The 26,319-nt window shown below is 40.4% G+C and overlaps 3 protein-coding genes across 9 annotated transcripts in view; 1 reads left to right on the top strand and 2 right to left on the bottom strand.

The window, feature by feature from the left end:
- Nucleotides 1–8,866, bottom strand: part of Ntan1 (N-terminal amidohydrolase 1) — a 43,177-nt gene extending 34,311 nt beyond the window's left edge. The window contains exon 1 of the mRNA XM_012370743.2: nucleotides 8,724–8,866. The gene's annotated coding sequence lies outside the window, so the exon portion shown is untranslated. The remainder of the gene's footprint in view (nucleotides 1–8,723) is intronic.
- LOC105674446 (zinc finger protein 383-like) overlaps nucleotides 1–20,434 on the top strand; it is a 132,168-nt gene extending 111,734 nt beyond the window's left edge. The window contains exons 4-6 of one of the 7 annotated variants that reach the window (XM_067348255.1): nucleotides 6,941–7,070; nucleotides 11,263–11,495; nucleotides 13,159–20,434. In XM_067348255.1, coding sequence (XP_067204356.1) covers nucleotides 15,726–18,017 — 2,292 coding nt within the window. In that variant the 5' untranslated portion in view covers nucleotides 6,941–7,070; nucleotides 11,263–11,495; nucleotides 13,159–15,725 and the 3' untranslated portion in view covers nucleotides 18,018–20,434. Of the gene's footprint in view, nucleotides 1–6,940; nucleotides 7,071–9,426; nucleotides 11,646–13,158 lie in introns of those variants that run through there. The other 6 variants (XM_067348250.1, XM_067348249.1, XM_067348252.1 and 3 more) reach the window with 6 other exon arrangements.
- A 107-nt stretch (nucleotides 20,435–20,541) lies between these two features.
- On the bottom strand, nucleotides 20,542–26,312 carry LOC105674439 (lysosomal alpha-glucosidase). The gene is made up of 19 exons (XM_067348231.1): nucleotides 26,223–26,312; nucleotides 25,850–26,136; nucleotides 25,074–25,570; nucleotides 24,665–24,979; nucleotides 24,429–24,589; nucleotides 24,149–24,317; nucleotides 23,968–24,058; nucleotides 23,725–23,893; nucleotides 23,594–23,663; nucleotides 23,408–23,512; nucleotides 23,081–23,338; nucleotides 22,797–22,999; nucleotides 22,607–22,714; nucleotides 22,358–22,535; nucleotides 22,133–22,281; nucleotides 21,980–22,064; nucleotides 21,628–21,898; nucleotides 20,924–21,120; nucleotides 20,542–20,846 (listed from the first exon to the last, which is right to left on the bottom strand). Exons 3-19 carry the CDS (start codon nucleotides 25,515–25,517, stop codon nucleotides 20,751–20,753), a joined length of 3,069 nt encoding a protein of 1,022 aa, XP_067204332.1. The 5' UTR covers nucleotides 25,518–25,570; nucleotides 25,850–26,136; nucleotides 26,223–26,312; the 3' UTR covers nucleotides 20,542–20,750.
- Nucleotides 26,313–26,319: the final 7 nt, after the last annotated feature.

Here is a 26,319-nt window from a genome sequence, read left to right as displayed (position 1 = left end):
CCGTCGACCGACGTCTGTTTACATGATGCACGAAAGTCTCATCGCAAAATTGGTGCATGCGATATAACTGTATGAGTCGTTTGCGAAATCGTTTTCGCTGCAGAGTTCGAAACGCGTGGAATCTAAAGTGCCATTTGTTTCGCGCTTCAACTTTCTTCAAACGTTGGAAAAGTAAATAATATTCTGCGGAAAAACCTATCACAATTTCTCCGATGTCGCAAATTGCGGCATCGAAAGCTTCTAAAAATTGCTTCCTCAAAACCTAACGCGAAAAACATAATATATAAAATTGCTTTCTTATTCCAAGATGCACAATGCAGGAGGTCTTAGCAGAAGCTCCTCAAAATCGAAGAAGAACATGTCGCGAATGTTTGTCCCCTTCGGACAATGCGAACTGAGAACCGCTGCTCGCATGAGTTTCATTAATCTGACCGCGCCTGGAGCCTCGTCTTGTATCGCGTCTACGTGTGCACCGTCTCGCACGTTTCGCCGCGTACGTGTGTGTACACATACGTACACGTGTTTTTACATATACGAATCCCCTGTGACGGGCGCTGGCTGCCTTCGCACACAGGCGCGCGTGAGCTAGCAGCCCGGTTCATTACCGTCCGCGGCGTACAAGCGCACGTATGCAAGAGCCCGTTGCACGTGGACCGGCTCTACGTGCGCGCAACGAATAAAAACATGAGCGCGCGCAGGTAGAGAAGTGCGCTCGAATAAAAACACGGATGTACAGGGTGATCAGAAATAGCCGCGCGATCCGTCCGCCGAAGGGAAGATCCCGTGTACGCGAGATCCGTGGATCATCGGAGGACTATTTTGTATATCGAACCCGCGCCGAGATCGCGGGCTGCGATTTCATCTCGCGCCCCCCCCTCGTCGTTTGTTCAGCGACAAGTGCGTACTGATTAGGGATTTTTCGTTCGACCGCGGATCGCCGTAATCTCGAGCGGCAGAAGGGAAGATAAATCACGGAATCGATAATTATCAACTTTCAGGCCGACTAAGTGCGCCGTTGAGGCTCGAACCGGTTTGGCATACATTCATGAGAACAATCGTAAATCAATTTGAAGGATTGAACTTTTGACAAACGCCTCTGGGTGGCCAGCAGGGTTAGGTCAACATTGAATCACCGAGCGAAATAATGACAATTTGTAAATGACCATCGGTTAACGACTGTGCGGCAAATATTTTATTTTTCGCAAGATATGCAAGTCTACCTCCCGATGCGCCACTTTACGCGTAATTAACGTCAGGAAATGATAAATCAATCTGTTTTTTTGTAACCACAATTATCTAGTTTTCGCACAATTTTCCGAGAATCTGTTTAAGATGATTATTCTTATAAAACAGATGTAGAAAAGTTGCTTAAGGAAATGAACAATGTGTGAAACGAGTAATTTTCTATCCTTGCGTCGTAATTCAAAACATCATGCAAACGTGTTTCTTTTTCAACTTATGTTTGTTAATCTCATGTATAATTAAAGTGTCTGACAAATAATGATTTAACGTAGTTTCTCAAGAATTAGAGAACGTTATCTTAGATGTTAGAAAAATTAAATCCATATTTGGACTTAATAATCTTCTCAGAGGAGCAAGACTTGACGAATCGAAATATTCACATATGTAAAATAGTCAAAATGTTTTAATTAAGAAATATGTCAGATAAATAAATAAATATTACAATCTTCACAACATCGGGCATAAATTCGCCATTAATTCAAGCTCCGAAATCGCAAGATACAAGCTTATAATCGTTGGATTGCCAACGCTAATCTTCGGAGTGATGGGTATCATCTGTTAACGTCGATCATGGCAGTGAATGCATTGGCGGACCGATGAATAAAACAATAAAGATGTTCACTATCATGTTCGCATAGTGTGGATATTAGAATAAATAGCATTTACCGGTTTTGCAGACAAGTTTTGATTACGATTAATAATTTTTTATCACTATAACCGAACAACGTTAGAATGATATCATTATTAGAACAAGAAACTGACATAAATACCTTTTAATTTATTTTTGCTTTTTTATTTTAATTCTTAGACACTTTAAGAATTTCAATGCTGGTTTTGAAGTTTAATACACGAATATTTATTTTTGTTTTAATTCAGCAGTATTTTAAACAAATATTAATATATTGTATAGATTAGATAGATTAAAATAAATCCGGTAATACAGAAGAATACGCGGCGAGAAAGATTTTGCAAGATTTTGCAACTTTGCGAGATGAATCATAATTGAATTAGATTTACGACTTTGAATAAGGTTGACGCGAGACACGAGGGTTAATAAACGCATCCCGGATTCTGACGGCGCTTCACGCTGATTCATTCTCGTATCCTAGGAATTTCTCTGATCAGAAATTCCGATGATGCTGACCGCAATCGTTGCTTTTCTCTCGTCGCTGAAGTACTTTCTCAGAGAAGAAGGAAGAGGGACGGAACGCGGGGTGGAACATTGTAGAAAACTGCATAGAGAGACGCACACCCATCGGTTCAAGCACCGCTGCACCGCGGCACCAGCGGCGTCCTTTATTTATAGGATAGTAGAATGTAAAAATGAAAAAAGGCGATGCGGGATTAATCAACGACATTCTTAATACGCGCCGCGGGCGATGACGGAAGTTTTCAGGATTGCTATAACGCGCCGGCCGCGCGGTTTCGTGCGGTGCGCGCCGTATCGTGGAAATCTCGCAATCTCGTGTGCACCGCCGAGCGGATAAATTCGCCGACGGACCGAGAGATAAGGTGATTTAGCTTTATTAATTAGAGAGTATTAGCTGACAGTACCGTTTATCGAAATAAATCTCCTTTCATCCCGTCTTTTGTGAGCGTTGATAATTTTTATCGTCCATTAACAGACGTAAAAATTATCTCGACAGGTAGACACAATCTCTTAGATTTATCTTTTAACATTTTAATCTTCATCTTTTTTTTTTGCAAAACTTAGGCGACTTTTTATCGAAATGTATGATAAACTGCGACGATAGTGATAGATGAAGTCTTGAGTAAAACTGAACTTCATTCTCAAATAGTCTTTCTTGGAATCCGCCAATGAGCTTGATGCAGATGTGACACATCAAGCATCTATCTTTACAACGCACTCAGATTGTCATAACGGAGCGAAATTAATGACGAGTCGCAAGTCGCAAAATAAACGCAGCGGGCAGCTTCGACGGAAAAAAAGGCTAATCGCGGAAGTGCAACGCGGGCCGTACGATCGATCCGATCGGCGCTAATTAACTGTCAAATTAACACGAGTTATCGTCCCCTCGAGGGAGCCGTGAGGAAAAGGACCTAATCCCGACCGTACACTATCACGCGTGCTCACTGTCGAGATTTATCGCGAGCGTGCCCCCTTCCACATTTTTTTTCCATGAAATTTGTGTAATCGCAGTTTTCTCGATACGAAGATTTAATTATGCATTACAAATATGCAATAACGAATATACATTATTTATATACTTAAAGAGAGATTGACGCACGAATACATACGTGTTACGTTATCACTGCATCTGCATAACATACGGAATGTATTTCGCGGCGACGCTTATCTGTGTAAATATAGAATATGCAAAAAATAGCGCATATGAAAGACGCTTAAGAGGAAATTGCGCTATGTGGAGCCGCGCGAGTGACGTATAGAAGGGAGCGGTTACCTTGGTACTAATATGAATGATGCTGTAAAAGCGGCAACTGCGATATTATTTTTTATGCAATATCCGATAGTGTGTCGTTCGCATTAGTTTATATAACATATTCGCGTATATTTAATAATTTACTAGCGTGAGAACATATTAAATCACTAATATTGAGTCTTTGCGTCATTGTAACTAAACATTTCGATATTTTAAAAACATAGGCGAGAATTTCGAGAAATCACGTTACTACGACAGTAGCTAAGCAGTTTTCATCGGTAATTTATTAGATTGAAATACAAACAATTTCTTAGACAAGTACTTGCTACCGCGGCAAAAGTTATTTGTATCTCGATCCATGTAACTTTATGCAAAAATATTTAAGGAACCAACGTGATCATTAAAAAATTCTTTTGAAAAAGTTTTTTAAGAAAAAGAAAGAACAAGAACTTATTACGAATTTCTTAGCATCTCGTCATTAATTTTTATGTTTTTTAAATTTATCTCTATATATACAAATGCGGACTTCACGCAAAATTATAGCAATTAGACGTTTTTATACAACGAGCGTTACTCGTAGATGTTATTAATGACAGTGAAAGACGATAATTTAATAGACATGAAATGACGTACAATATATCGTATAAAAACCCATGTGAAACTAAAAAAATGTTAATTACAACGTCCTGTGCGCGGCTTTAAAACAAATGACTGCACAATCGTAAAATTTCGCGTGGCAACGCAATGAGATTAGCCCTACGCCATTCGTCGCTGATCTTAATGACGAACACTTTTTTTCTAATCATTCGTCCGGAGAGTACTCATTATTTTGCAATTTTTTAGTTCTTAAGCACCGACGTGCACTTAAGTTGCGTGCAATTATAGGCACGATACCGTTCGCGTCGGATTTGCACGCGTGTCGGATGCATTTTCTCGTGAGGCAAAAAGCACGCGGCGCATACTCGGAAACGTACGGCCGTCAGCAAAGAAGACGCGATTCAAACTTCACTTCGTTTGACGTGATCATAATCATAGAGATCGTATAGATCGTAACGACTAATCCCGGCTTTGCCGGAAGAATCAGACTTGTATGGCAATCAGAATGCGCGGCGTGAGTGTTTTTTTTTTTTTTTTTTACATCTAGAAATAATTTCGAATGATAATGTTCATTTCTAGAGATCCAAAATTGTTTTGAATTACACTTGCAACAAATAATTATTCCACGCGGCAAGAAAAATGTGCGGGACAAATTGAGATCATTCGCAAGCATCTCACAAAAGATATACGGAAATTGTAAAAAAACATCTGTGCACGTCACACGCGTTGTGATAAAAAGCTCACGTCAACTTCTATGACGCTTCGACTCGGACGTAATGCGACGCAACAGGTTCGCGGCGGAAAGAACTACGGATTGATCGCGATTCCCACGAATGTACTGCGGTCAGAAACCGATGCAATCCTCGGCAAACGCGCGAATGTAATCGGCCGGCGCGGAAATTGTCGGTTCCACAATGTTGCTCGTGCACTCGCGCTCGCGCGAATCGAGCCGCGGCGTTCGGCTATAAAAAAAATGGTTAATAAATACGACTGTCGATCGAGTGAGGCTTGCGTGCGTGTGCGTAAGCGGGCCCCGGCATTTTGTCAGAGACGTGCACTTATCCCATCGTGCACACCGCCCTTTCGCGTTTCTACCTTTTCCCCTTCGGTTCCCCCTTGCGTTCTATCGTCCTCTCGTTCCACCTACTCCACACACACACACACACACACGCACACACACATTATCTATACATGCGCGCACATGCACGCATATGCGTTTTAAGTACACGCAAAAGCTGTGTTTATCATTCCACGGCAGTCTTCTCAACCCCCCTCCCCTCCTACCCCTCTCTCTTTCACCTTCTTGCCCATCATCCATTCATCCGATGATTTCACCTTATTATCTACAACGTGTATCCACGGGGCGAGAACGCAATCAGTGACAAAAAACAGCGGGAAATTAAGGCAGCGCGCAAACGCGAGTTTGTACGTCGAGGATTATTTAAGTGAGATTTACACGCAACATCGTATAATATCGCGATGACCATGACTGTCTTTTTTTTTTATGTTTAAACATGTATATGAGATTAATATTTGATGCTCCTAATTTTTTTGCGGATATTAAATAGGAATTAATACGCTGATTAATTCTTTGCAAAGAAAAAAATTAAGAGCGACAGCTTGGTTGTATATTGCTTTTTTTTGCAATCCTCAAAATCGCGGAAACTATTGTACGCATTCGATTCAATCCGTCGAGTAGATGGGAAATCGGTGCGATGGTATCCGAAAATTAATTTAATTCCCATTCCGATCTTCTCGAACAATTTATCGCTCTTATGATTACTCTTATGATCAACTTGAACGAATTAAAATATTATGCAGCGTTACACACCTATTAATCAAAGACGCGCTTTCTCACGGCTGGCTCACTCATGCGTATGCCTTCCTATAAATTTTGCGTAGCGAAAAAAAAAAACGACCATCTTGAGAGAGGGTTGAATCATCGCACGCGCGCGCTCGCGATATTCCGGCCGAATGATTATAATAAATTCGATCGCAGCGTGTGAGCGACGATGCTGCCATAGACGAACGTACACTACAAACCGCAACCGACATGCAGTGGGTCAATTCGATTCCGCCTTTAATGACTACCCGGGAGAGAGAAAAGGAAGGGAAGCCTTTTAATAACCCTTCCCCTTGAACCCCGTTCAATCGGAGGTTCGAAAGTCGCGGCAAGGTTAAGTACTTGCACTCCCGCTGCCCGTCGAGTGCTCTTCCTTCCGGTTTCCAGCGAGGCAACAAATCGTCGCCTTTTACCGCGAATAACGATAACGATCTACCTTTTTTATTCGTCGACGGAAGCTCACATATTTTCTAAAATTTTACGTGCGATGTCCAGCTGGAGGTCTGCATTCTAATTAAGATCTAATATATTTCAAAGTTAAATCGTGCAGATTGAACGACTCGATAAAATCAGATAAAAATGTGTAAAAATGAAGAAATTGTGATTCTAATGTAATTAAATACGAAATAATTTTTTGAATAATTTTCAAACTAATTTCTCAAAATGTCTATTGTCCTCCCAGTCGTTGAAATTTGCATAAGGAGGATTAGTCATATGATTAAATGTTTCGATGATTCACGCAGAGAGTCAGAAAAAACACAAGTCAGTAATAAAATCTAAATCTCCACCGTACGAAGCAGATTTGTAAGAAGACCGGACGAGGGTAATAAAGCGTTTTCCTTTTGTTCCCTTTTAGAGTCCCCGGAAGGGGAGGGAAGACAAAAAGGACACGGAGGGACAGAGCGAAAGGATGGTCACTAGATAATTTCATGTCGACGGACGTACTGCATATGCAAGTGCCACTGCAGTCACGACACAGCGACTGGGTATGTTTGCTATTGTGTATGTCGCCATGTACATTGCCTTCGAAAAGTTTCCCGCCACGATAGAAGCTTATGTTGATTTATATTATATTTTGCAAAAAACCACTGTGATAAACATAAAATTCACACAAATTTAGAGAATATTATTAAATTATTATTAAAATAATATTAAAAGAATATATATAGAATGACTTTATTCATAACTTTTCTTATTACTACTGTTAAAGACAATTTTCTGTACGCGTCGGCTATATTCAAAAGCTTTTCGATGGTAGTGTACGTGAATTTTAAAATCGGTGATACGATAGTCCTCTTTTTATTTTTTACTTTCATTGTTTGCGTAGCGAGTTTCTTGCCGTTTTAACTACCGGGCGCACGCGTGATTTACGATTAAGAAGAGTATTTCGTAAGCGAAATATCAGAAGCGCGACCTTTGCGTGATGGTGTGAGACTGAAATAGCGCGACACATTTTTCGCAAGTCGATCGTTTCTTCATGACTGCATAATACATCGTAAAATACTTTGCATACTAAATTGCGTCGATCGTCTGCAACAGTTACATGTTTTCGAAACAATTTCATTATTTAATACAAGTTGTATTTAAGACGCTACAGAATTGTATCAAAAGTAATTCTTGGTACTTTGCTTTAAATTTTAGAAACTTTTAAGATAGTAAAATAAGTCAATATTTGAAGTTTAAACAATAGAAAAATTTGCAAATTTATTTAATTTTACATATTTTTAAATTATAATTTTACATATTTCTAAAGCTGCTTAAAAAGTTATTGTTATTTTTAGATTAAATAAGGAAAAAAATCGATTTAAAAAGCTACTAAAGATTTCAGAGCTGCAAATTAATTCTAATTATGTCACACAATTCCGTATTTTTAAATTAAAATTTTTACAACAAAATAATATATAATCTATACGTGTAGATTTTCTCGATTTAAACTTTGTATCGCAATACATATATTTTATCTCTTTCTTCAAAAACATAAAACAAATTATCTAGTATCTCAAATCAGTTCAGAGATTTTTGCTCGTTACACTTTCCGCGAAATCGAATCCACTCTTCTTTGATCATGCCTTCGTAAAAACGCGTCTTATAATAACAGCACTTCTTTCTTTTCATAAACCCGTCATTATCTCCCTAACACTAACCCACCTTCGATATTACTGTGATTCTGTTGCATATTCAAATGCGCGAGCGAGCGAGTCTGCGAAGTTATTCATACTTAAATGCCGTAAAAACGTGCTATCACGATAGTGATTAAGGAAAATGGTGGACCATTTGATTGCAAAATTACAGTAATCAATGTATTTTACATCGTTTTCAATAAATCAAATTATAGAATCAAAATGGGACGAAAGAGTGCAATTTGTATCTCTTTCTTGTTTCGTTTAACGTTTTTCTTTTACTGAGTGCATTTTTTTCATAAAATGAAAGATGTTTTCCATCAAATGAAAAATGTAAAGTCTATATGAGAAATAATAGCCGATATGATCAAAATTTATCCCACAATTATACAAATTTATCCATTTAACAATATTTTGTGTTTTATAATATTACAAATAAGCGAACAAAATTGCAAATGCTGAAAGAGACGCAGATGCACATATCAGGAGATGAGAAGATGAAACGAGCAAAAGACTCACCAGTGAAGTCGTGCGCTCCAAACGTCAGATTCGAAGATTGTAGCACCAAACGCTCGGACGGGGGGGTGGAGGGGACAGGACCGATGCACCCACGAGACCGAGGTGGGCTGTCGTAAAATGCAGTTACGCAACACGCAACTGGTGGCGCACACGCGACGCGACTGATCGAAAGCAAAAACGTCAGTGTCGCGACGGACGTCACCCGTCGTTGTGATCGTCCTCGTTGTTGACTTCGAATGAACGATTATCGAGCGTAGCGCGAAAGAGACGAGCCACGCGGCCCGACCGCGATGCAGAAAGAGAGAGAGAGAGAGAGAACGAGAGTGAGAAAGGCTGACAGATCGGAGCGAGGAAGACAAATGCGTATCTCCGAAAGAAAGATAGAAGCCGAGAGATATACGCGAGGCGTGATCGTGCTAGGGGCGTCACTCACGAAGCATCGCTTTCACAGCCGTGAGAGTAGGGCGCTTGACAGCTGAGCAAAAATCGGCAAAATCCGCAGATCCGACGTAGCAACGCTCACTCGCCGCACTGTTCGTGCACTGTCGAACGCGCTTATGTCGCTGCACCCATGAGCTCACGTTCGCGTATTCCCGGCAACGTTCGGCTCGTGCAATTACCGGTGTCGCACTCTTGCGAAAATCTTTAACATTGCGTACTCGTGAAGAGAATAATTAAATGTCTTTTTTTCTTTTTTTTTTCGCTAAATTTCCAAAATATCTAATTGTAAGTATCGATTGAATATGTGAAACGACGTATTGATATCACAATTCCGCCGCATAAAGTGATTCTCAAAGTTTTCTGAAAGAGAATAATTCAATGGTTATTCCATTTTTTTATTTGACAACATAATTTTATAATAATTTATCTACAAAGCTGTTTGTCGTATCTTTTTTCAGCGTTGTCATACGAGTACAAATAACGTTGACATTCGTGCACACAAATATGCTTACATCGTGTGCATTTTCGTACAGCTGGAAGTGCAAACATGCAAGATGCAAAGTAACGGTATCATATTGCCATCTCGAGAGGACCACACAAACCTGCATGGAATTCATAGTTGGAATGGTAAATCCACGATAAATGTTTATCTTTCTTCGGTAACATTATCGCTTGTTGCGTATACAGCAGTACAAATTTCGCAAAAGTGACACATCGTGAAATTAGCGCTCATTATTCTAACGAATTGGGCCATATTTTTTTTTCATGTTTCGACCTCGCGGTATCCTAAATGCAATTTTATTTCTTTATAAAACAGAAAAAATAAGTTTCATTAAATTGATGGCATCGATAAGGTAATCTATTTATAAATAATTCAATTACCGTGCAAGAATCTTGCAACTTTTAGCAGTAATTATGCAAAACTCTTAGTTTTCATCTGAATGTACTCGTATATGTATATCATAACCTTTTCCTTTTCTATATTTAGTATTTACTTCAACCGTTTAATATCTGCAACGCGCTTGATAATGTAACATCTAATCTTGGATATTCTGATGAACTTTCGGAAATCAAGCCGCATTTTGATCGTCTGTGAAAATAAGAGGTCTAAGCGTTGAAGTCACCACATGCGCGTGACTCGATAACGAGCAAGCTTTCGGCATAAAGAAGCGAGCGCGTGGATTTTTGGCGTTCAAATCTCTCAGCTGTAATCACCAGCAAATCTCGTTTGTCGCGGAATTTTAATCAATAATCAATCTCAAAATCGCCGTGATACGATGGTGAATACTTATCGCAGAAACCGAAAATGTACTTTATCAAATAATATGGTCACCAGACAATCAATCGTCAAGTCTTTACAAAAAATAATATTTTATTGTAATAAGACCTATAGATCTATCCTTCTCAGCTGCGCGCGTGTTAAGTTTATGTCATTACTTCTTGTTTATCTAAATTATGGGTGTGTACTTATTCATTCCGGAAAACGTAAGTTTTAAGAAGACACAATAACAATGATTATGATAAGATAACAAGCCGATGTATATTATCGTATGTCACTTGATTCCTTCTAATACTTGTTAACATTTTCAGGCAATGTGGGTGAAGTTGCGTCGAGACAAAATGACGTGAGCGTCATTAATGCTGATGACAAGAGACAATCCCACGTAATAAAACTCGATCGTTTAAGCCCGGCGAAATGAATCATCGGGAATCGCGCTGCTAATGCGATCAAGCTCAATATTTACTTGACGTGCTTTGTCGCAGCGTAGGTTCTCTTTATCAAGAGCGTAATGGTGTCATGTCGCTTGAGAGAAAAATTACACGAGGCCTTTTCACAGATATGTATACGTGTCATAGAATATTTATTACATTATGCACGAACAAAATCACTCCACCGTTAGATCATCGAAGATACCGCAAGTGAGAGGAACCTACTCTATCTACCAGTGGTTTAAACGAGCCATTACGTCCGTAAAAGGAAAAATAGTTCTATGATAAGATGTATTTTGAAAAATTTGATCGTAGCACTTGTTATTTATTGTGAATTTTGTATTCAGCGTTTCATAATGAGCTTTTCACTCGTTCACTTTATTTATAGGCGAAGCTCGCGCATAGCACGCCATCGGACGTCGCGTCGTCGTAACTATTGACCTTTATCACTGCGGCGACTTCACCCTGGCAGCTCAGCTGAGCTCGGCGGAGCTTAAAGCACATCGAAGATGGCGACCGGAGGGTAGAGTCGAGCCGGAGACGTGCAGCACAAAGACAACCTCTTCCCCGGTGGAGACGGCCGTGTATATTGGAGCGAGCTGTCCGCGTGAGCCGAGTTCGGTGAGTAGACAACCGCTGTCGCGGCTCAACCTCGTGCCGAATATCACGTGTGCGCCTCGCGTTTGTCGACGGGGACCGCGGGCAACTAACTACATATCGCACGCTCGGCGGCGCTCCGAAGAAATCTTCACGCGAGATCCATGCCTTTCGGTAAGTTCAATGCGCACAGATCCGTGTCACACAGCAAGCCGACGAGAAATTGGAGCAGCGCGCGTGTGTTTATATCGGTATACGTGACGCGATGCGCGCACGTGTGTAGGCACGTCACAACGCCAGCAAGCCTAATCTATACGAGGAGAAAGAGGATCGAAGGAGGTCGTTTTTGTTATTAAATTGCGAGCTATCGAGGAGCAGAGAGGCCGAGAAGATAAAAAATCGAATGAAATGATAAAAATTGATAAAAGATTTTATGATAACTTAATTCAGAGAGTACTTATTTATTTATAATATTAAAGCATACTATACAAGTGGATTGGACTCGCGAGTATGCTCAGTATGATTTAATAAAATAAATATTTAATTATATTGCTATTTTAATTAAATACTCCGATAAATATCTAGAATAAATTAATTAGATATTTAAATAAAAAAAAAAAAAATAATTTTTCTGTCATCCTAGCGAGAAATTTTAATATCTTCTCGAGTTGCATCTTAAGCGTGATGCAATTTTGTTAACGAAGCATCAACAGCGACGCGCTTTATATTTCTTGCTAGTTGCGTCATACTCTGCTCCTCAAGTTGCTCCACTTTTCTCGCAAGCACCATATTACTGTGTGTCGCACGTCGTCAGCAATGGTGACAAAAATTGATCGGCGCGGCTAACAGATCAGGTCACGTAAACGCGTGCGAGCTTTCAATCGCACAATGTAAATGCCCTCCACGATCAATGCCTCCGCATTCTCGTGTACAATGCGTTTCAGCGGTGTAAAATTTTAATGATTACGTAAACTGCCGTGAGCTTTTTCAATCACGCGATGTAAATACTTTCCACGATCAATGTCTCCGCGTACTCGTGTACAATGTATTCTATCATCGGTGTAAAATTTTAATTTATAACTTTTTCTGTTCACACGCTCTTTTTTAGTGCAAATTTTTGGAAAATTTACTTCGAAGATATTTAAAACTGAAAATTTTACTTTATTTTATAAGAATTTTTTGTGAATTAAGATTTGAAAGTGTAAAAATTTGTTTCTCTGATAAGTTTCAGTAAGCTTTAACACCCATTTTTATTCAGATTTACGTAATATTAAAAATTGCAATAAATCGATTGTAAATCGATTTTTTTAAATTATTAAAATAGCGCAAGTTGAAACAGCGTATAAGTTAGTCACATAATCTATCCATTATTTGCAATTTTATTGCTGGCATCTTAATGATAATATTAATTGGAAATTCAGTGATAATATTAATACATAAGTATTAATTACTAATTGTTATAAATTATTATTTGTAATAATATACAATGGCAAATAATCTTTAAATCGAACTAATCAGACATGATAATATTTTAATCTGTAATAATTCTAACTAATTTTTCTATAACATCTCTCTGTTTAACATTTATATATAACAGTACTGTATATATTATCAACATAATTTAATATCAAATGTTGCTAACTGGAATTGGCGAAGAATAGCCCCTGGTATCTCTAATTTCTTTCAGATGGTGGCGGGTTTCTCCGGTTTTCCGCTAATTCAGGATTCCGATCGGGTACGCAGCGGTTTAAACACACTAACACACCGTTCTCTCGTTTCTTCGTTCGCCATCTAAAGTAGCAATTAACGCTCGCGTTAATGCTTCTTCCCCGTCAATGTCTAGTCAGATGGATGCGAGAAATAAGAAAAGAAGATGCGATTTGGTGAAAAAGAGAAACCGTGACGCTCCGATCGAGATGAGGGTCGACGCATGCGGGAAGTCGAAATCAAACCAAAGTGTGTAAATATAGTATCAAGATAACCGGGTTGATTCACAGGGATCCCGACGATCATCTTCCTCGCAAGACGCCGTGCGCTGATATCGTACCAAAGAAAATCGATCCTACATTAAGTTCCTCTTTTCTACTCCGACAAAATCGAAATGTCGATGAACGAAATGCAATCATTAGAAATCAAGTTTTAGACAATCCATTGTGAAAACTTTTATTAATTCAATTAATTAGGTAAGATAGATGAGAATCGAAAGACTTAACCGACGTGTCATCCAAGTGCCATCGCAGTAATAGAGATTGAAAATGCGAGAAACTAGAGTAAAAAAGCGTGAAACGAATTAGCTAATAAGCAACTGGTGCAGAATCGCCTTCGAAAAGCGATTGAAGGTACTGCGAAACTGTAGACTATCGATCGGGCGAGGGATCTCGACGGCGACTCGAAAATTGCGACGTCGAGTTTACCGGTAACATCGATGCGGTGCTGGTTGGTGGAGTCAGCATTTCCAATTTAGCGACTCTAGGGAGCGACGTGCGCGAGAGGAATTTTTCTCGATGAAACTTTCGTAATTTATTGTTAATCTCCATGTTTATTGTAATCTTCGTGTTGATTGCGGACAATCGGTGCGAGAGAAAAGGACCGTGCCGTTGATTTCTGCGACTGTCTTGCTGAGAGATTGAAATCGCTGGCACGATCAGTGATAAAGTTTTCAAAGAATTTTTCCGATTTTTAACGTGCTGACTTTCTTCTTGATGCGTTGAGCGATTTTTAATAGTGCACAAAATAAAAACGACGCGCTTTTTTTAGAAGAAATTTTAATAATCGATTAATGAAACGAAATTTTTGGAGAAATTTTGAAGTCGGTGACTTATGCATAGAAAAGGGTAACTTTTAAAGAAACATATTTCGAAGAGACTCGAACGCTGCTTATACTTTAAAATCGATCAGGATCAGAGGTCGCGGACATTTCGAATGCGCGATCGTATCCGGGAGTCCCCGAAATAAATTAACGCCGAATTAAAGTAGACGACGGCAAACGTGCGATTGGACAAACGACAGGAGGGGAAAAGAAAAGAAGGTGAAAGATCGCAGACGAAAGGAAGGAAAGATAGGTGAACGGTCGCGTAACGGGAGGCCGAGGATTTGTCTGGAAAAATGCGGGAAGGGTGACGCGCGGCGTGCGGGGATTGGGGGCTGTTCAACGATCGGGGGAGGAAAGAGAGAAGGAGAGGAACCCTGAGGCCGCAGTCTGAACGGGGTGCGCGCATCAGGTCTGATATCGACCGAGGATTGCTTTTGCGCGCTTGCGTGGAAAAAGGTGCGAGAGGTAAAGAGAGCTCGGCCACAAGAGAGCAACTGCGCCCTCCGCAAGAGGAAGGACCCTGCTCGCTTCTCGTCATTCATCGGTCGATCGTCGCGACCACGAGGAACGATTTCGTTCCGGCGAAGACTTCCGGTGTCCCTGCAGTAGGAGCCGACTAAGGGGCCGGCAGCATGACACGGTGATTCCAACGCCTGCACTTCCGGAAACGACCTGCGCGATCTCGCGGTGAGCTCGACTCCGCGTCGGAAATCATCACCGTCGCCGCGGGACGAGGAAAAACTCGACGCGCGGGCGGACCGGAGCGGCGAGGGGAGCACAGACGAGGTATATCGGGCCGATAAGAGCGCGATAAGCGTGTACCGCGTTTTATAAACGTCCACGCGTGTGCGCGCTTCTCCTTTTCTTTCCGTTTCTTTCTCTCTGTCTCTCTCTCTCTCTCTCTCTTGCGACCTCGTCGTCGCGCCGATAAAAGACGAATCCGGGGTTTTTCTCGAGGACAGCGTCGCCGTGCCAGTTGAAAGCCGACGATGCCCCGACGCGGTGATCGGGACGCTGCGAAACAAACGGGGGTTAATGTCCGATTTTGACAAGATTTGTTTCACTTGATAACGCGATTGCAGTCGCGTCGCCCTCGCCGTGCTCAAAGCGACATCGATGCCTGGCGGTTTCATCCGGTTCGATTTGGAGGTGAATCACTCGTATGGATAACGAACCCGCGGACTGAGTAATCGCGATTGATATCGGATAATCTTATCGTCTATCAATGTTTGTCCATAGATCGGGACTTACGTGTTGTACAATGTGTAACTATCGACGTGGCTTCTCGATATAGCGGGGATAAGCGGGTTTAATCGATGATCAATGCTGAGTTATCGAAAAACGGGCGATCGACGCGTCACGTGAAAATAATCGAAGGCGAGCGTCGAAGTCTCTCGAAGCTCATATTGATTATCGTGTTGTCTGGATGAGCGCACAGCGTGATGAGCAGCATGCAGACAGTCGCGAGCGAGATAATCGGCCCCGAGCAGCAGCCGCAGGAGGAAATTCAGCTGACCGAATTGCAGCCCGTGAAACAGTCGCGCATCAGAGAGAACAGCTTGAAGGATGCCGACGCGACCGACGCTCTGCGGGCGCTCAGAAGTTTCTCGGGTGAGTGCAACGACGATGAGAGCTTCGAGCTGCATCGAGAGCAGTTCGATTTTCGCAAGGGTGGCGCCGAACAGTCGGAACGTCAGGGCGGCAAGCGTCGGCGAGCGGAGACTCGTCGGAGGAGAACGGCCGAGTCGAGGAACAGCGTCGAAGATTCCGACGAAGAGAAGAACGACGACGAGGCGGCGAGAAAAAAGAGAGCGCGAGGCGGCAAGAATAACGTTTGCGCGAAAGCGCAACCGAAGAAGAAATTGACGAGATCGAGCAGGAAGAAAAGCGACGGAGAGAGCAATCATGGAACAAACGGCAAGTCCACGAAGAAGGATGGCGAAAGCAAAGAAAAGCGCGTGTCCGACTATGAGGAGGACAGCGACGAATACCTGGATTTGGACAAGACAGACTGCTTCAAGGACGAGATTTATGTGTACAGACGAGAGACGCCGTTGGACCCGAGCTTGAATTCGGAGTCGGAGGAGCCGGGAGCGACGAATCGCGAGATGCAGCGGGACCCTTGCGAAAAGAAGCACGCCACTACGGACGGTGATCTGTTCGACGAAGCCTTTCAGAAGAAAACATACGCTGAGAATATTTGTACGGACGAGAAGCAAAAAAAGTGCGCGTCCAGCGTGGACGACGGGATCGCCGAGAAGGAGGACGCCGCGAAAGAATTCGGCCAGAAGATCGACGCTATCATCCAAGCTAATTACCAGCGCGAGAACAACAACGTCGTCGGGCTGCAGATCTCGGAGGAGTCCTCCGCCGCCGCGTCGATGAACGCGGAGAGCAGCGACGCGGTCGACAGCAGTGACAGCGGCGGCGAGACGAAGAAGACGAAGAAGGCGAGGCGGAAGAAGCCCGAGCAGCAGGCGAAAGAGGCGGCGAACAAGCAGAAGAAGCACCGTTGCGTGGTGTGCGAGAAGCGCTTCACGGGCCGGGGCGGCCTGCGGGATCACTACAAGGTGGTGCACGGCGTCGGGCCGGTATTCATATGCGACCAGTGCGGCAAGGAGTTCGCGCTGAAGGAGCGCCTGAAGCTGCACATGCGTACGCACACCGGCTTCAAGCCGTACAAGTGCTCGGAGTGCGACAAGAGCTTCGCGCGCGGCAGCCAGCTCCATCAGCACCGTCGCCGGCACAGCCAGATCAAGCCGTACACCTGCGAGCTGTGCTCGAGGAACTTCACGTGCGCGGCCAATCTCTCGGTGCACTTGAAGCGCCACAGCGGCCAGAAGGATTATCTCTGCGATCTGTGCGGACGCGGCTTCCTGCGGCGCGACGCCCTGAAGAAGCACCTGCAGTGCCTGCACCGCGACGTCAAGTCCTTCCTCTGCGTCGTCTGCAACAAGACGTTCAAGGGCCACCTGTCGCAGCACATGAGGACACACGCGCGCGACCGTCCGTACGGGTGCGCGACGTGCGGCCAGCGTTTCGCCCAGAAGTCCCAGCTGACGGTGCACCAGAGGACCCACACGGGCCAGCGGCCGTTCCGCTGCCTCGTCTGCTGGCAGGCCTTCGCCCACTCGACCGCGCTGAAGCTGCACACCCGCCGCCACACCGGCGAACGGCCGTTCAAGTGCTACGAGTGCAACACCGGCTTCACGCAGCTGCCGCACTGGAAGAAGCACATGCGATGCATACACGGCAGGGACGATCCGTACGGCTGCCGGTACTGCGAGAGCTTCTTCAAGATGAAGAGCGACTTGGAGACGCACGAGAAGACCTACCACCCGACGGAGGTCGAGGCGGAGGAGAACGGCGACGATGTCAAGCTGATCAATGGCTCCGATATTATAATCGAGAAGAAATCGGTCACCGCCAAGTACAAGCTGATGACGGTGGAGAAAATGCGACTGCTGCTGGCGGTGCTGCTGAAGAAGATCAGCAAGCAGGAGCGACTGGACGAGCTCGGCTTCGGTAAACGTCTCATCGACGACGTCCTCAAGGACTCACTGGCGTCCGCCGGTAAGACACCGATCACGAAGAAGGGTCTGTCTGAACTCGAGGCTCTCACCCAGAATCTGGAGATCTTCCTCGAGTGGACGGTGCCGAAAGAGCACTGGGAGAATTTTCGTAAGAAGGAAAAGTCGCCTGGAGATATTCTGGAAGCGCTCACAGCTGAGTAAACGTGTTTCTTTGTTGCTGATAACTTTGTTATCTTGTGAAGTTTACGAAGGAGCGAGATCAAATCGGTAGTTAAATTATCCGCGAATTCACGCGAACGATAAAAGTCTTGCACTAAAATTTAATCATTTGCAGTCAATTTTTTCTTCTTTTCACTGCGATCTTTCACATAATTCTCTTTCCACCGATATGCTTTCCATTTCATTATCTTCCGATTTATCGGAAAAATTCTGAAAGTCAAATAAAATGCCAAACACCTGCGACGATCGACCGACATGATCTCTTACAGTCTTGGTGAAAAATAAATAATGATAACTCTTGCGCAAGAATTTTAAGGCATTATCGAGTCGTATTTCTAGTTACGTCAATCAACAGAAAGTGAAGCAATCAAGGCTAAAATCATCAATGTAACAATTTCTCTCACGTATTCCTTTTACCGCTCTGGGCTGCGCGTGTTTCCGTGTGATATCTAATCGATGGTAACTAACGAACGTTAAAAGTAATCTGTAGTGCCATGTGTCATAATACTTGCCATACTAAGCCAGTGAGTGTGCCGTATTGTTTAGAAGCTAAGCAAGCTCCCGTTTCATTTGTAGCGTTAGATAAATTGACGGAGCGGCGTATTGAAGGGAAAGATCGTGTCTTTCAAGAGGCGGAAGCAAATCCAGCGCACTCCTACGCGATTTTATATAGCGACTGAGGTAGAGCTAGATGTTTTCTTGCCATGTTTGTTGAAACGTGTGTGCTTGCACACGAATGCACATTAGTGAGGAGTAGAAAAGGATCGTTGCACTTACATTTTATCCTAAACACAAGCACTTCTCGTCAACTATATACCAAAAATAATACGAGGCTATCATTAGTTATTCGCAATTATGTTTTTTCACATGCAATTGTTATTATTCCGTATATATTTATACAAATATATTCATATATATATATCTATTATATATACATTTATATAAATTTAACATTATTATATTATGAGATTCTTTTATGTGTTCACGAGCGAGCGCTGAGTATCAAAGACTCTGTTACGATTATGCGGCGCGTTCCCGTTTGTAGTTGATTATTCGTGACTTATCTCACGCGCTCGCGCGTAATTAACGATACGGTTTGATTGGCCGCGGATGAGCAAACAGAGTCGCCGTGCCGTGCCATTGCCGTTACTTTAGATAGTCGTATGTAAATGTGAGCAGACAATAATGAACGAAGGTTGCAAGATTTAGTATAAATTGAACGTGGAGGAGAAAAAAGATATATATTATATCCATATACACGTACACATATTATATATATTAGCATTATGTACACGATGTGTTGATGGCCGCGAGGGAAGAGGAACGCGATTTTTTATCTCGATTCTGAAGATGCCAACTCTTGGGAGAAATGCTTGCAGCATGATTTCATCTCGGTGAAAAAATTATAAATGTGCAATAACGTAAATTTATTGTATCAAACTCTGTAGTTGTTCGATAGAAATATTCTCTTCTCTCTTGCTTAGCGCGTAAAATCAAAATTACCTTGGTACTTTTAGAATTGAGTGTTTAATGCGAAGTTCCTTTCCTCGACCAACCATTAGAATATTTGTCGATCGTACGTGCGGCTAAAAATAGTGAAAAATGCTGCGGTTGGCGGTGCTACTTCGCGCAATAGAATTGTTCGAAATTTGAAAACTCATTGTTTCGAGAACGATTTGTTTTCAATTTTTCTTTTCGATTACGCGGAACGATCAAGGCGTGTTATATCGAATCCAAAGACTTTGTTGTTTTCATTGCCAGATATATGATGTATGCGCTGTTTGATATATCAATTTTATTTTCAGTTTTATTACTAGCAGGCATCGAAATGTACTTCTGCGTTGTGCGTCTCCGTAAAATAAAAAGGAAGAAGCGTCGAACGAGCAACGCGTTTTATTTATGCGTATGACGCATCTTGATGTATTAACATATGAGTGCGCGGCGCATGTAGTGACGTTTTGAAATTTATTCGAAAGATTGAAATCGCCTCGGTTTACGCGGATGCAAATAAGGGTCGGAGTGCATTTTGAATATAGATCGAGGTCAGAGAGGAGCCGTCGCGAATGTTCGATGGAAAGCGCAACTTCTTATACTCTCTTGATAAAGTCTGCACTTCGGTGATTTTAAGTTACGGTGCCAAAGCAAATAAATAGCGCGCTCACGAGAATAATTGGTCCGCGTTACCTGCTTTCTCATGAATTTTGTTGTCGCTATTGTTTTCGCTCGAAGTTACGAGATTGTATTTTAATCACATGCTTTAATCACATGATTTTTCCTGATGCCTTTACGTTCAACATCGGCGAAGAAAACTATTGTTTTTCTTTAGTGCCATAAATAATAGTCATGTTTGTATATTAATATATTATACGATGGAGAAGGCGAATAAACATTTTTCTTTACTCGCTTGTCTGTGTTTTTTTTCAACTTTTTCATTGATTACGAATGATCGATTGATGTCGATATAATTTTTGTGCGAATTACGTCATGTTTATTAAAACATAGTTGGTTCTATTTTTCCATTTTTATTCAACTCGAAAGAATAAAATATATATCATCTTAAAGTATGATATTTATAAAGTACATATTCAAAAACATATCACTTACATATATATAGCACATTTATATGTATATTACGATAAAAATATATTTTTATACTAAACGCATATCACATTAAGTCGAGATTTACATGTTACGCGATTGAAAATTCACGTTTAATTAATAATATTGCATATCATACTCAAAGTTTGTATACATCCAAGAAAATATGAACGGCTGTCTCATGTCCACTTGCAAGTCAGTGATACTTAGGCTCTGAAATGATTTTTGCATGTTTGAAAATTTGTACATCTCAATTATCGTTTGAAATATTAATATTCAATAGAACTTACCGATGTGAAAACGTCGTAGTTATATTTTATTTCCTTGTCATTTAATAATACTTTGGAGACTTGGTCTAATCCCAAAATCCGAACATTCCCCAGAATTACCTCCTCGTCAAAAAGGCCGTTATCTATTTTCTTGTTTTTCAAACTGAATTTGTTTGCAGTGAAAGACAGCCACAAATATTGGTTCTTTTTTAAAGAATCTGTAGATTAAGAAGAATAGTTGGAATCTCATCGTGAGTGGTACACAGCTTTCTCGGTGTGATATACAGGGTGTTTCGGATCGAACGCAGGTCCTTGAAGGGGTGGATAGATCTCGATAACGTGAGTAAAAAATGTCCGTACAAGAAAATTGTGAGGTCAATAGTTCGCATTTTGCGCCGTCAGAAGAATTTATTTCTTATACACAAGCGATTGTTTAAAACAATTGAGTTTTATTTTAATATTTACTAATATGATAGTGTTAATAATAATTTCTAAACAATATGTAATTGATGTGGCAGAATGTATTGCAAACGAGAATGATTCATGCCGCGCTGCTCCTGACGGCGCGAAATGCGAGCCCCGTGATTGGTTAACTTCAAATGCATTTTATTCAAAAACTATTGATCTCACAATTTTCTTGTACGAACATTTTTTACTCACGTTATCGAGATCTATCCTTCAAGGACCTGCGTTTGATCTGAAACACCCTGTATAATATCACTTACCTATACTGTCACCGTCGTCCCAGTACAATTCTCCTGTGGCATTTCCAGCCTCGTCCAGTGCTACTAATAATTCAAATTTATTCTTTCTGCTCTCCGTTGTAGTTACACCTGGTTTCTGTGCCGGAAGAATCGATCCTCCACGAATTAATAATGGTATTCTGTCCACCGGCGCTGGTAATGTGTAATGTTTGCCGATGGAGAAGAAAGATTTAAAACTATAATAATCGTACCACAAGCCACGTGGTATATAAACGGGTATCTCAATTATATTCTGTGAAATGTAAACGACAGCGATTAGCAAACTATCGGACATTGTGTAAAGTGATGAAATTAATTCAAATAAGTGGCGTACTTCTTCGAGAACTGGATTGATCATAAGCGCGCTTCCCCAGAGAAATTGCGTATCAATATCGTAAGTCTGTCGGTCATTGGTAAACCTGCAAAACATTTTGATATAGGATGCCATTCGTGATATGAATGTGACAGAGGATAATTTGATACATACTCGAAGAATAATGGGCGTGCTACTGTTTCTCCGAATTTATGTGCTCTGAAGAATAAGGTATATAAATATGGTAAAAATCGATAACGTATTTTGAAAGCATTTTTTGACGACCGCACGACTAAATCACCCATAGCGACTGGATCCTGCTCCTGTGTAAGACATTCGGACATTTATATTTATTCGAAGTATTTCATTTTTTATTATTTTGTATATCGACATGCTCACAATTGTGTCGTCGGAATTGTGATTTCGCGAAAATGGATAAAAGGCACCGAGTTGCATCCAACGGTTACACAACGCAGCGGTTGTGTTGCCGTCAAAACCGCAAATGTCAGCGCCCACCATTGGGATTTGATAGAAATTCAGTGACAAAATTGCCGGAATGCTCATCTTCAGATCATGCCTGATGAAATAATTTCTCAGTTAATGAATATATAAAAAGTATAACGATCAATTGAGACGTATTATAATCACCATGATGAGTAAACGTCGCCTGTCCAGTGGCCCGCGTAATGACCGTGTCCTACCCACGTTGACCGCGATATTATGAATGGTCTTTTCTGTCTGATCTTCCTCAGGGCACTGTGCACAGTTTTTAAGATCAATTTACTCAAGTACTCTCTGTACAAATAAAAACACAATTATGAATTGCATTTCCACTTACTAATTCGTGGCAATCGCTTGGCTCGTTCCGTAAGTATTGTGAAGATCGTAATGAAAGCCCAAGTAATGTCTTGCATTCATGCACAGAGTTTTCGTAGCGAGCAAACCACCGACGACATTGGGTATATATTCGGGATAATCCAGATTATTGTGTATACAGCCATTCTTGTTACCATTGTAGAAGTTGGACGGTTCATTCATATCCTTCGTGTAATTGGAACAATTGAATAATTTCGTCATTTATTTCTTATCGAGAAGAAATTTTATAAATCGGTCAAGACTTACGATCCATGCACCGTCGTATGCAAAATTATTGTGCATATCGCCCATCATATTTGCGTAGTACTCCATCGTTTTAGGATTCGTGAAATCAGGCCATGTGGTGGAAACAAAATTCCAAACTTTGCCAACGAAAGGTTTATACGATACGCCGTCTTTTATGAATATGTCCTGCTTTACCCCTTCATCGTACGGCAAGTAAGAGCCATTGTCGTCGAAAGCGGATATGCCAGCATCAATTAACGGAATATAATGCATTCCCACCTGTAATAAAAAAAATTACTATGTTCGCTCGCGATTTATGAAATAATCGTTTATATCTGTATACTGTACCGAGTGAATTTCTTCTACAAACTTAGGCAAATCTTTGAATTTCTCCTTATTATACGTAAAATCATTGTTTTTGTCCATATAATCCAAATCATTCCATTGAGTATCCTACGAACACGGTATGAATTTCAACATTCCATTTATATATATCAAGATATTTTGTAAATAATATAAAATAGCAGGCATTACAAATGGAATTCCGGCTGCTCTCGTTCTGTTCCATACTGCTTTCGTATTTTCCAAGTTTCCATATCCAAATCTGTGGGCATGTAAAGAATGTTATTATCCGTGTCAAATGTTATTTTATTTCAGCAATATACCTGCATAAATGAAAACCGAGTGACCAATAAGGTGGCATAAACGGTTTGCCCACGATCTCGGAATACTGTTTCACAACGTCCGCTGGAGTGGGCCCCAAAAAGAAATAAATATCGAAAATACCGCCGATGGTCCTGAACGTTATAGCTGGTGTAGGTTGCAATATTACATCTAAAAGATACGGAATATTTAAATTACTTCGAATAAAATTATACAATATTATTCACACATGAAGCAAAACATACCCATGGCGTTGCTATTTAAGAATAAAACTCCATGAGCCATTCCAGACTCCTCCACAACAATATAAAACGGATGAGATCCGTACAAATTCGCCTAATTAAAAAAATTAAGAAGATATTATTTTTTCTGTACTATAAGACAGCACATTATGCGATAGAATGATTAAAATTTTAAGCAACTTACATTTTCTGTTGGTGGCTGATCTTTATTGAACAAAGTAAACGATTGCCAGTTAGTATTCAATTTTAAGCTTGACCTATGCTCGCCAATGCCATAAATGTTACTCGTTGGTAATAATGTGCTTATTTGTAAGAACTGATCAGCAAATATAAAACCACCGACAGAATTGAATCTGAATCGAATAGAATACATTATCAATATAATTTGAGTAATATATTCATAGCACATCAAAATAATGCAACTTAATCAATTTTTTTTAAATACAAATATAATATATACTTACAATGTTGTGCCATCACTAACTCTATCAACCTTAAAAGCGGGAGGTCTTAAATTATCATTCTTAAATTCATATTTTTTGTTCGTAACTTTGGGCAAAAATGGCTTAGGATTTGATCTGATAGGCCATGGTGGTTCATATCGTGCTTTTAAGGGGTCATATATCTAAAAATCATATTCCGTTATTTTCTTATTACATTGTGATGTGATATTAATGTGTTCTGCGAATATTTCTCATACCTTCACACGCAGAATGGAACTATCTATGCCTGTAGCTTCTATTTTCACAAGAGGCACATCATTTTTGTATACAGAGTTCCTCTTTTGGCTGAGAAAACCTGAGAAATTGCTTTCATCCTGACTGCAGTTAACATATCCATACAGACTCCAATCTCCAGAATAATAACAATAAGGAATATTTAATGGGATACGTTTTGCAGTTTTGATATCTTTTTTAGGAGGATTCCAACAACATTTTCTGTTCATACAGGACAGTTCAGACGCTCCGTCCTCCGGATGGCAATCAAAACGCAAGATTTCAGGAACGTTGGTGCACTGTTTCAAACATACAACATAGTAACAAAATTAATACACATTAATGTGTTATCTGCTTTTTTCTTATAAAAGAGAGATTCGATTCTTTACTTACTTGAGTATCTTCAAATGATAATGTCTTGTAATCATATTCTTGTTGTTCAATGTGCATGTCTGAGGTATCCATTATTATATGCTGGTATCTTGTCTTTTCAATATCATTGTTTACGTCAATTATTTGTATTTCTGCATCATAATCACTTGTGTTGGTATATAATGGAAGTAAAACAAAAGATAACAGCATAAAACCAATATAAAATTGAGAAAATATAAATGCAATGAGCAATAAACGTATAATTATTCTCTTTCTAAAAGAAGTAGAATTGTTTGCTTCTTTTTCTTCATGATCTTTTCCTGCCAATGACTTATAAGTTCCATTGTCTAACTTTACAATCACATTGTTACCAATTTTTGTATTGTTTGAGCAATCTTTAACCGATGTATTGTGATGCTCTGATTTTCCACGAGCATTGTGTCCACTTGCTTTTATATTAGTCATTTTTTAAATCAGATCAAAAATAACAATCATAAGCAGTTTTTAATTAATTGTATCTGAAAATAATACATAAAGATATTGAGATATTTTATGCAAGAACGCACTTGTACATTGCACTATGAATTATGTATATTTACAAAATAGACACAATAAGTACAAAGTCTAAATCTAATTGTATAATCTTTTTTTTATAAATTGCACATATTTTATTAATTATTATTTTAATAATATATGCGTCCTTATCTTAATCACAAAAAAGTATGTTTTAAAATATGTTCTATTTGGAATAAGAAACATGTTTCACAATCTTTCTGTCTAAAATAGTAAATTATAACCTGTAAGCAGTCGGCATCACATGTACGCACAATGACAAAAATATATGTACTGAATTTCTATAAATAAAATATCGTTATGTATATATGTCGAGTCACACTGAGTTTATATTAAATAATTATTTTTAGGTAGGAAAATTTCACGCTTTCAATCTCTCGCTGCACTCTCCTGCAGCGTATAATATACTATGCACTGTATGCATCATGCGTATTGCGTATGCATCATTCTGGATGTTCAGCGATTTTTTCCTTTCTTATCAAGAATTCTAATATATTCACAAGTGTTTCGTCTGGAAAAATACAATTTGCGAATTACACATTAATGTTTCTTGTTAATATTATTTATATAATAAATTTAAATTTGACAAGTAAATGCCTGTTAATAGTTCACAAATTTGGTGTATTCTTTTTATCCTATAGGTTAAAGCTCCTCATTGTGCTTATCAAATTCTCGCTTTATCGGTCATTCTGAT

This window comes from Linepithema humile, chromosome 1 (genome assembly GCF_040581485.1).
Source record: "Linepithema humile isolate Giens D197 chromosome 1, Lhum_UNIL_v1.0, whole genome shotgun sequence".
Taxonomy (NCBI): Eukaryota; Metazoa; Arthropoda; class Insecta; order Hymenoptera; family Formicidae; genus Linepithema; species Linepithema humile.
Note: the sequence above shows the minus strand (reverse complement) of the source record. Positions and strands in the feature narration are given on the sequence as shown.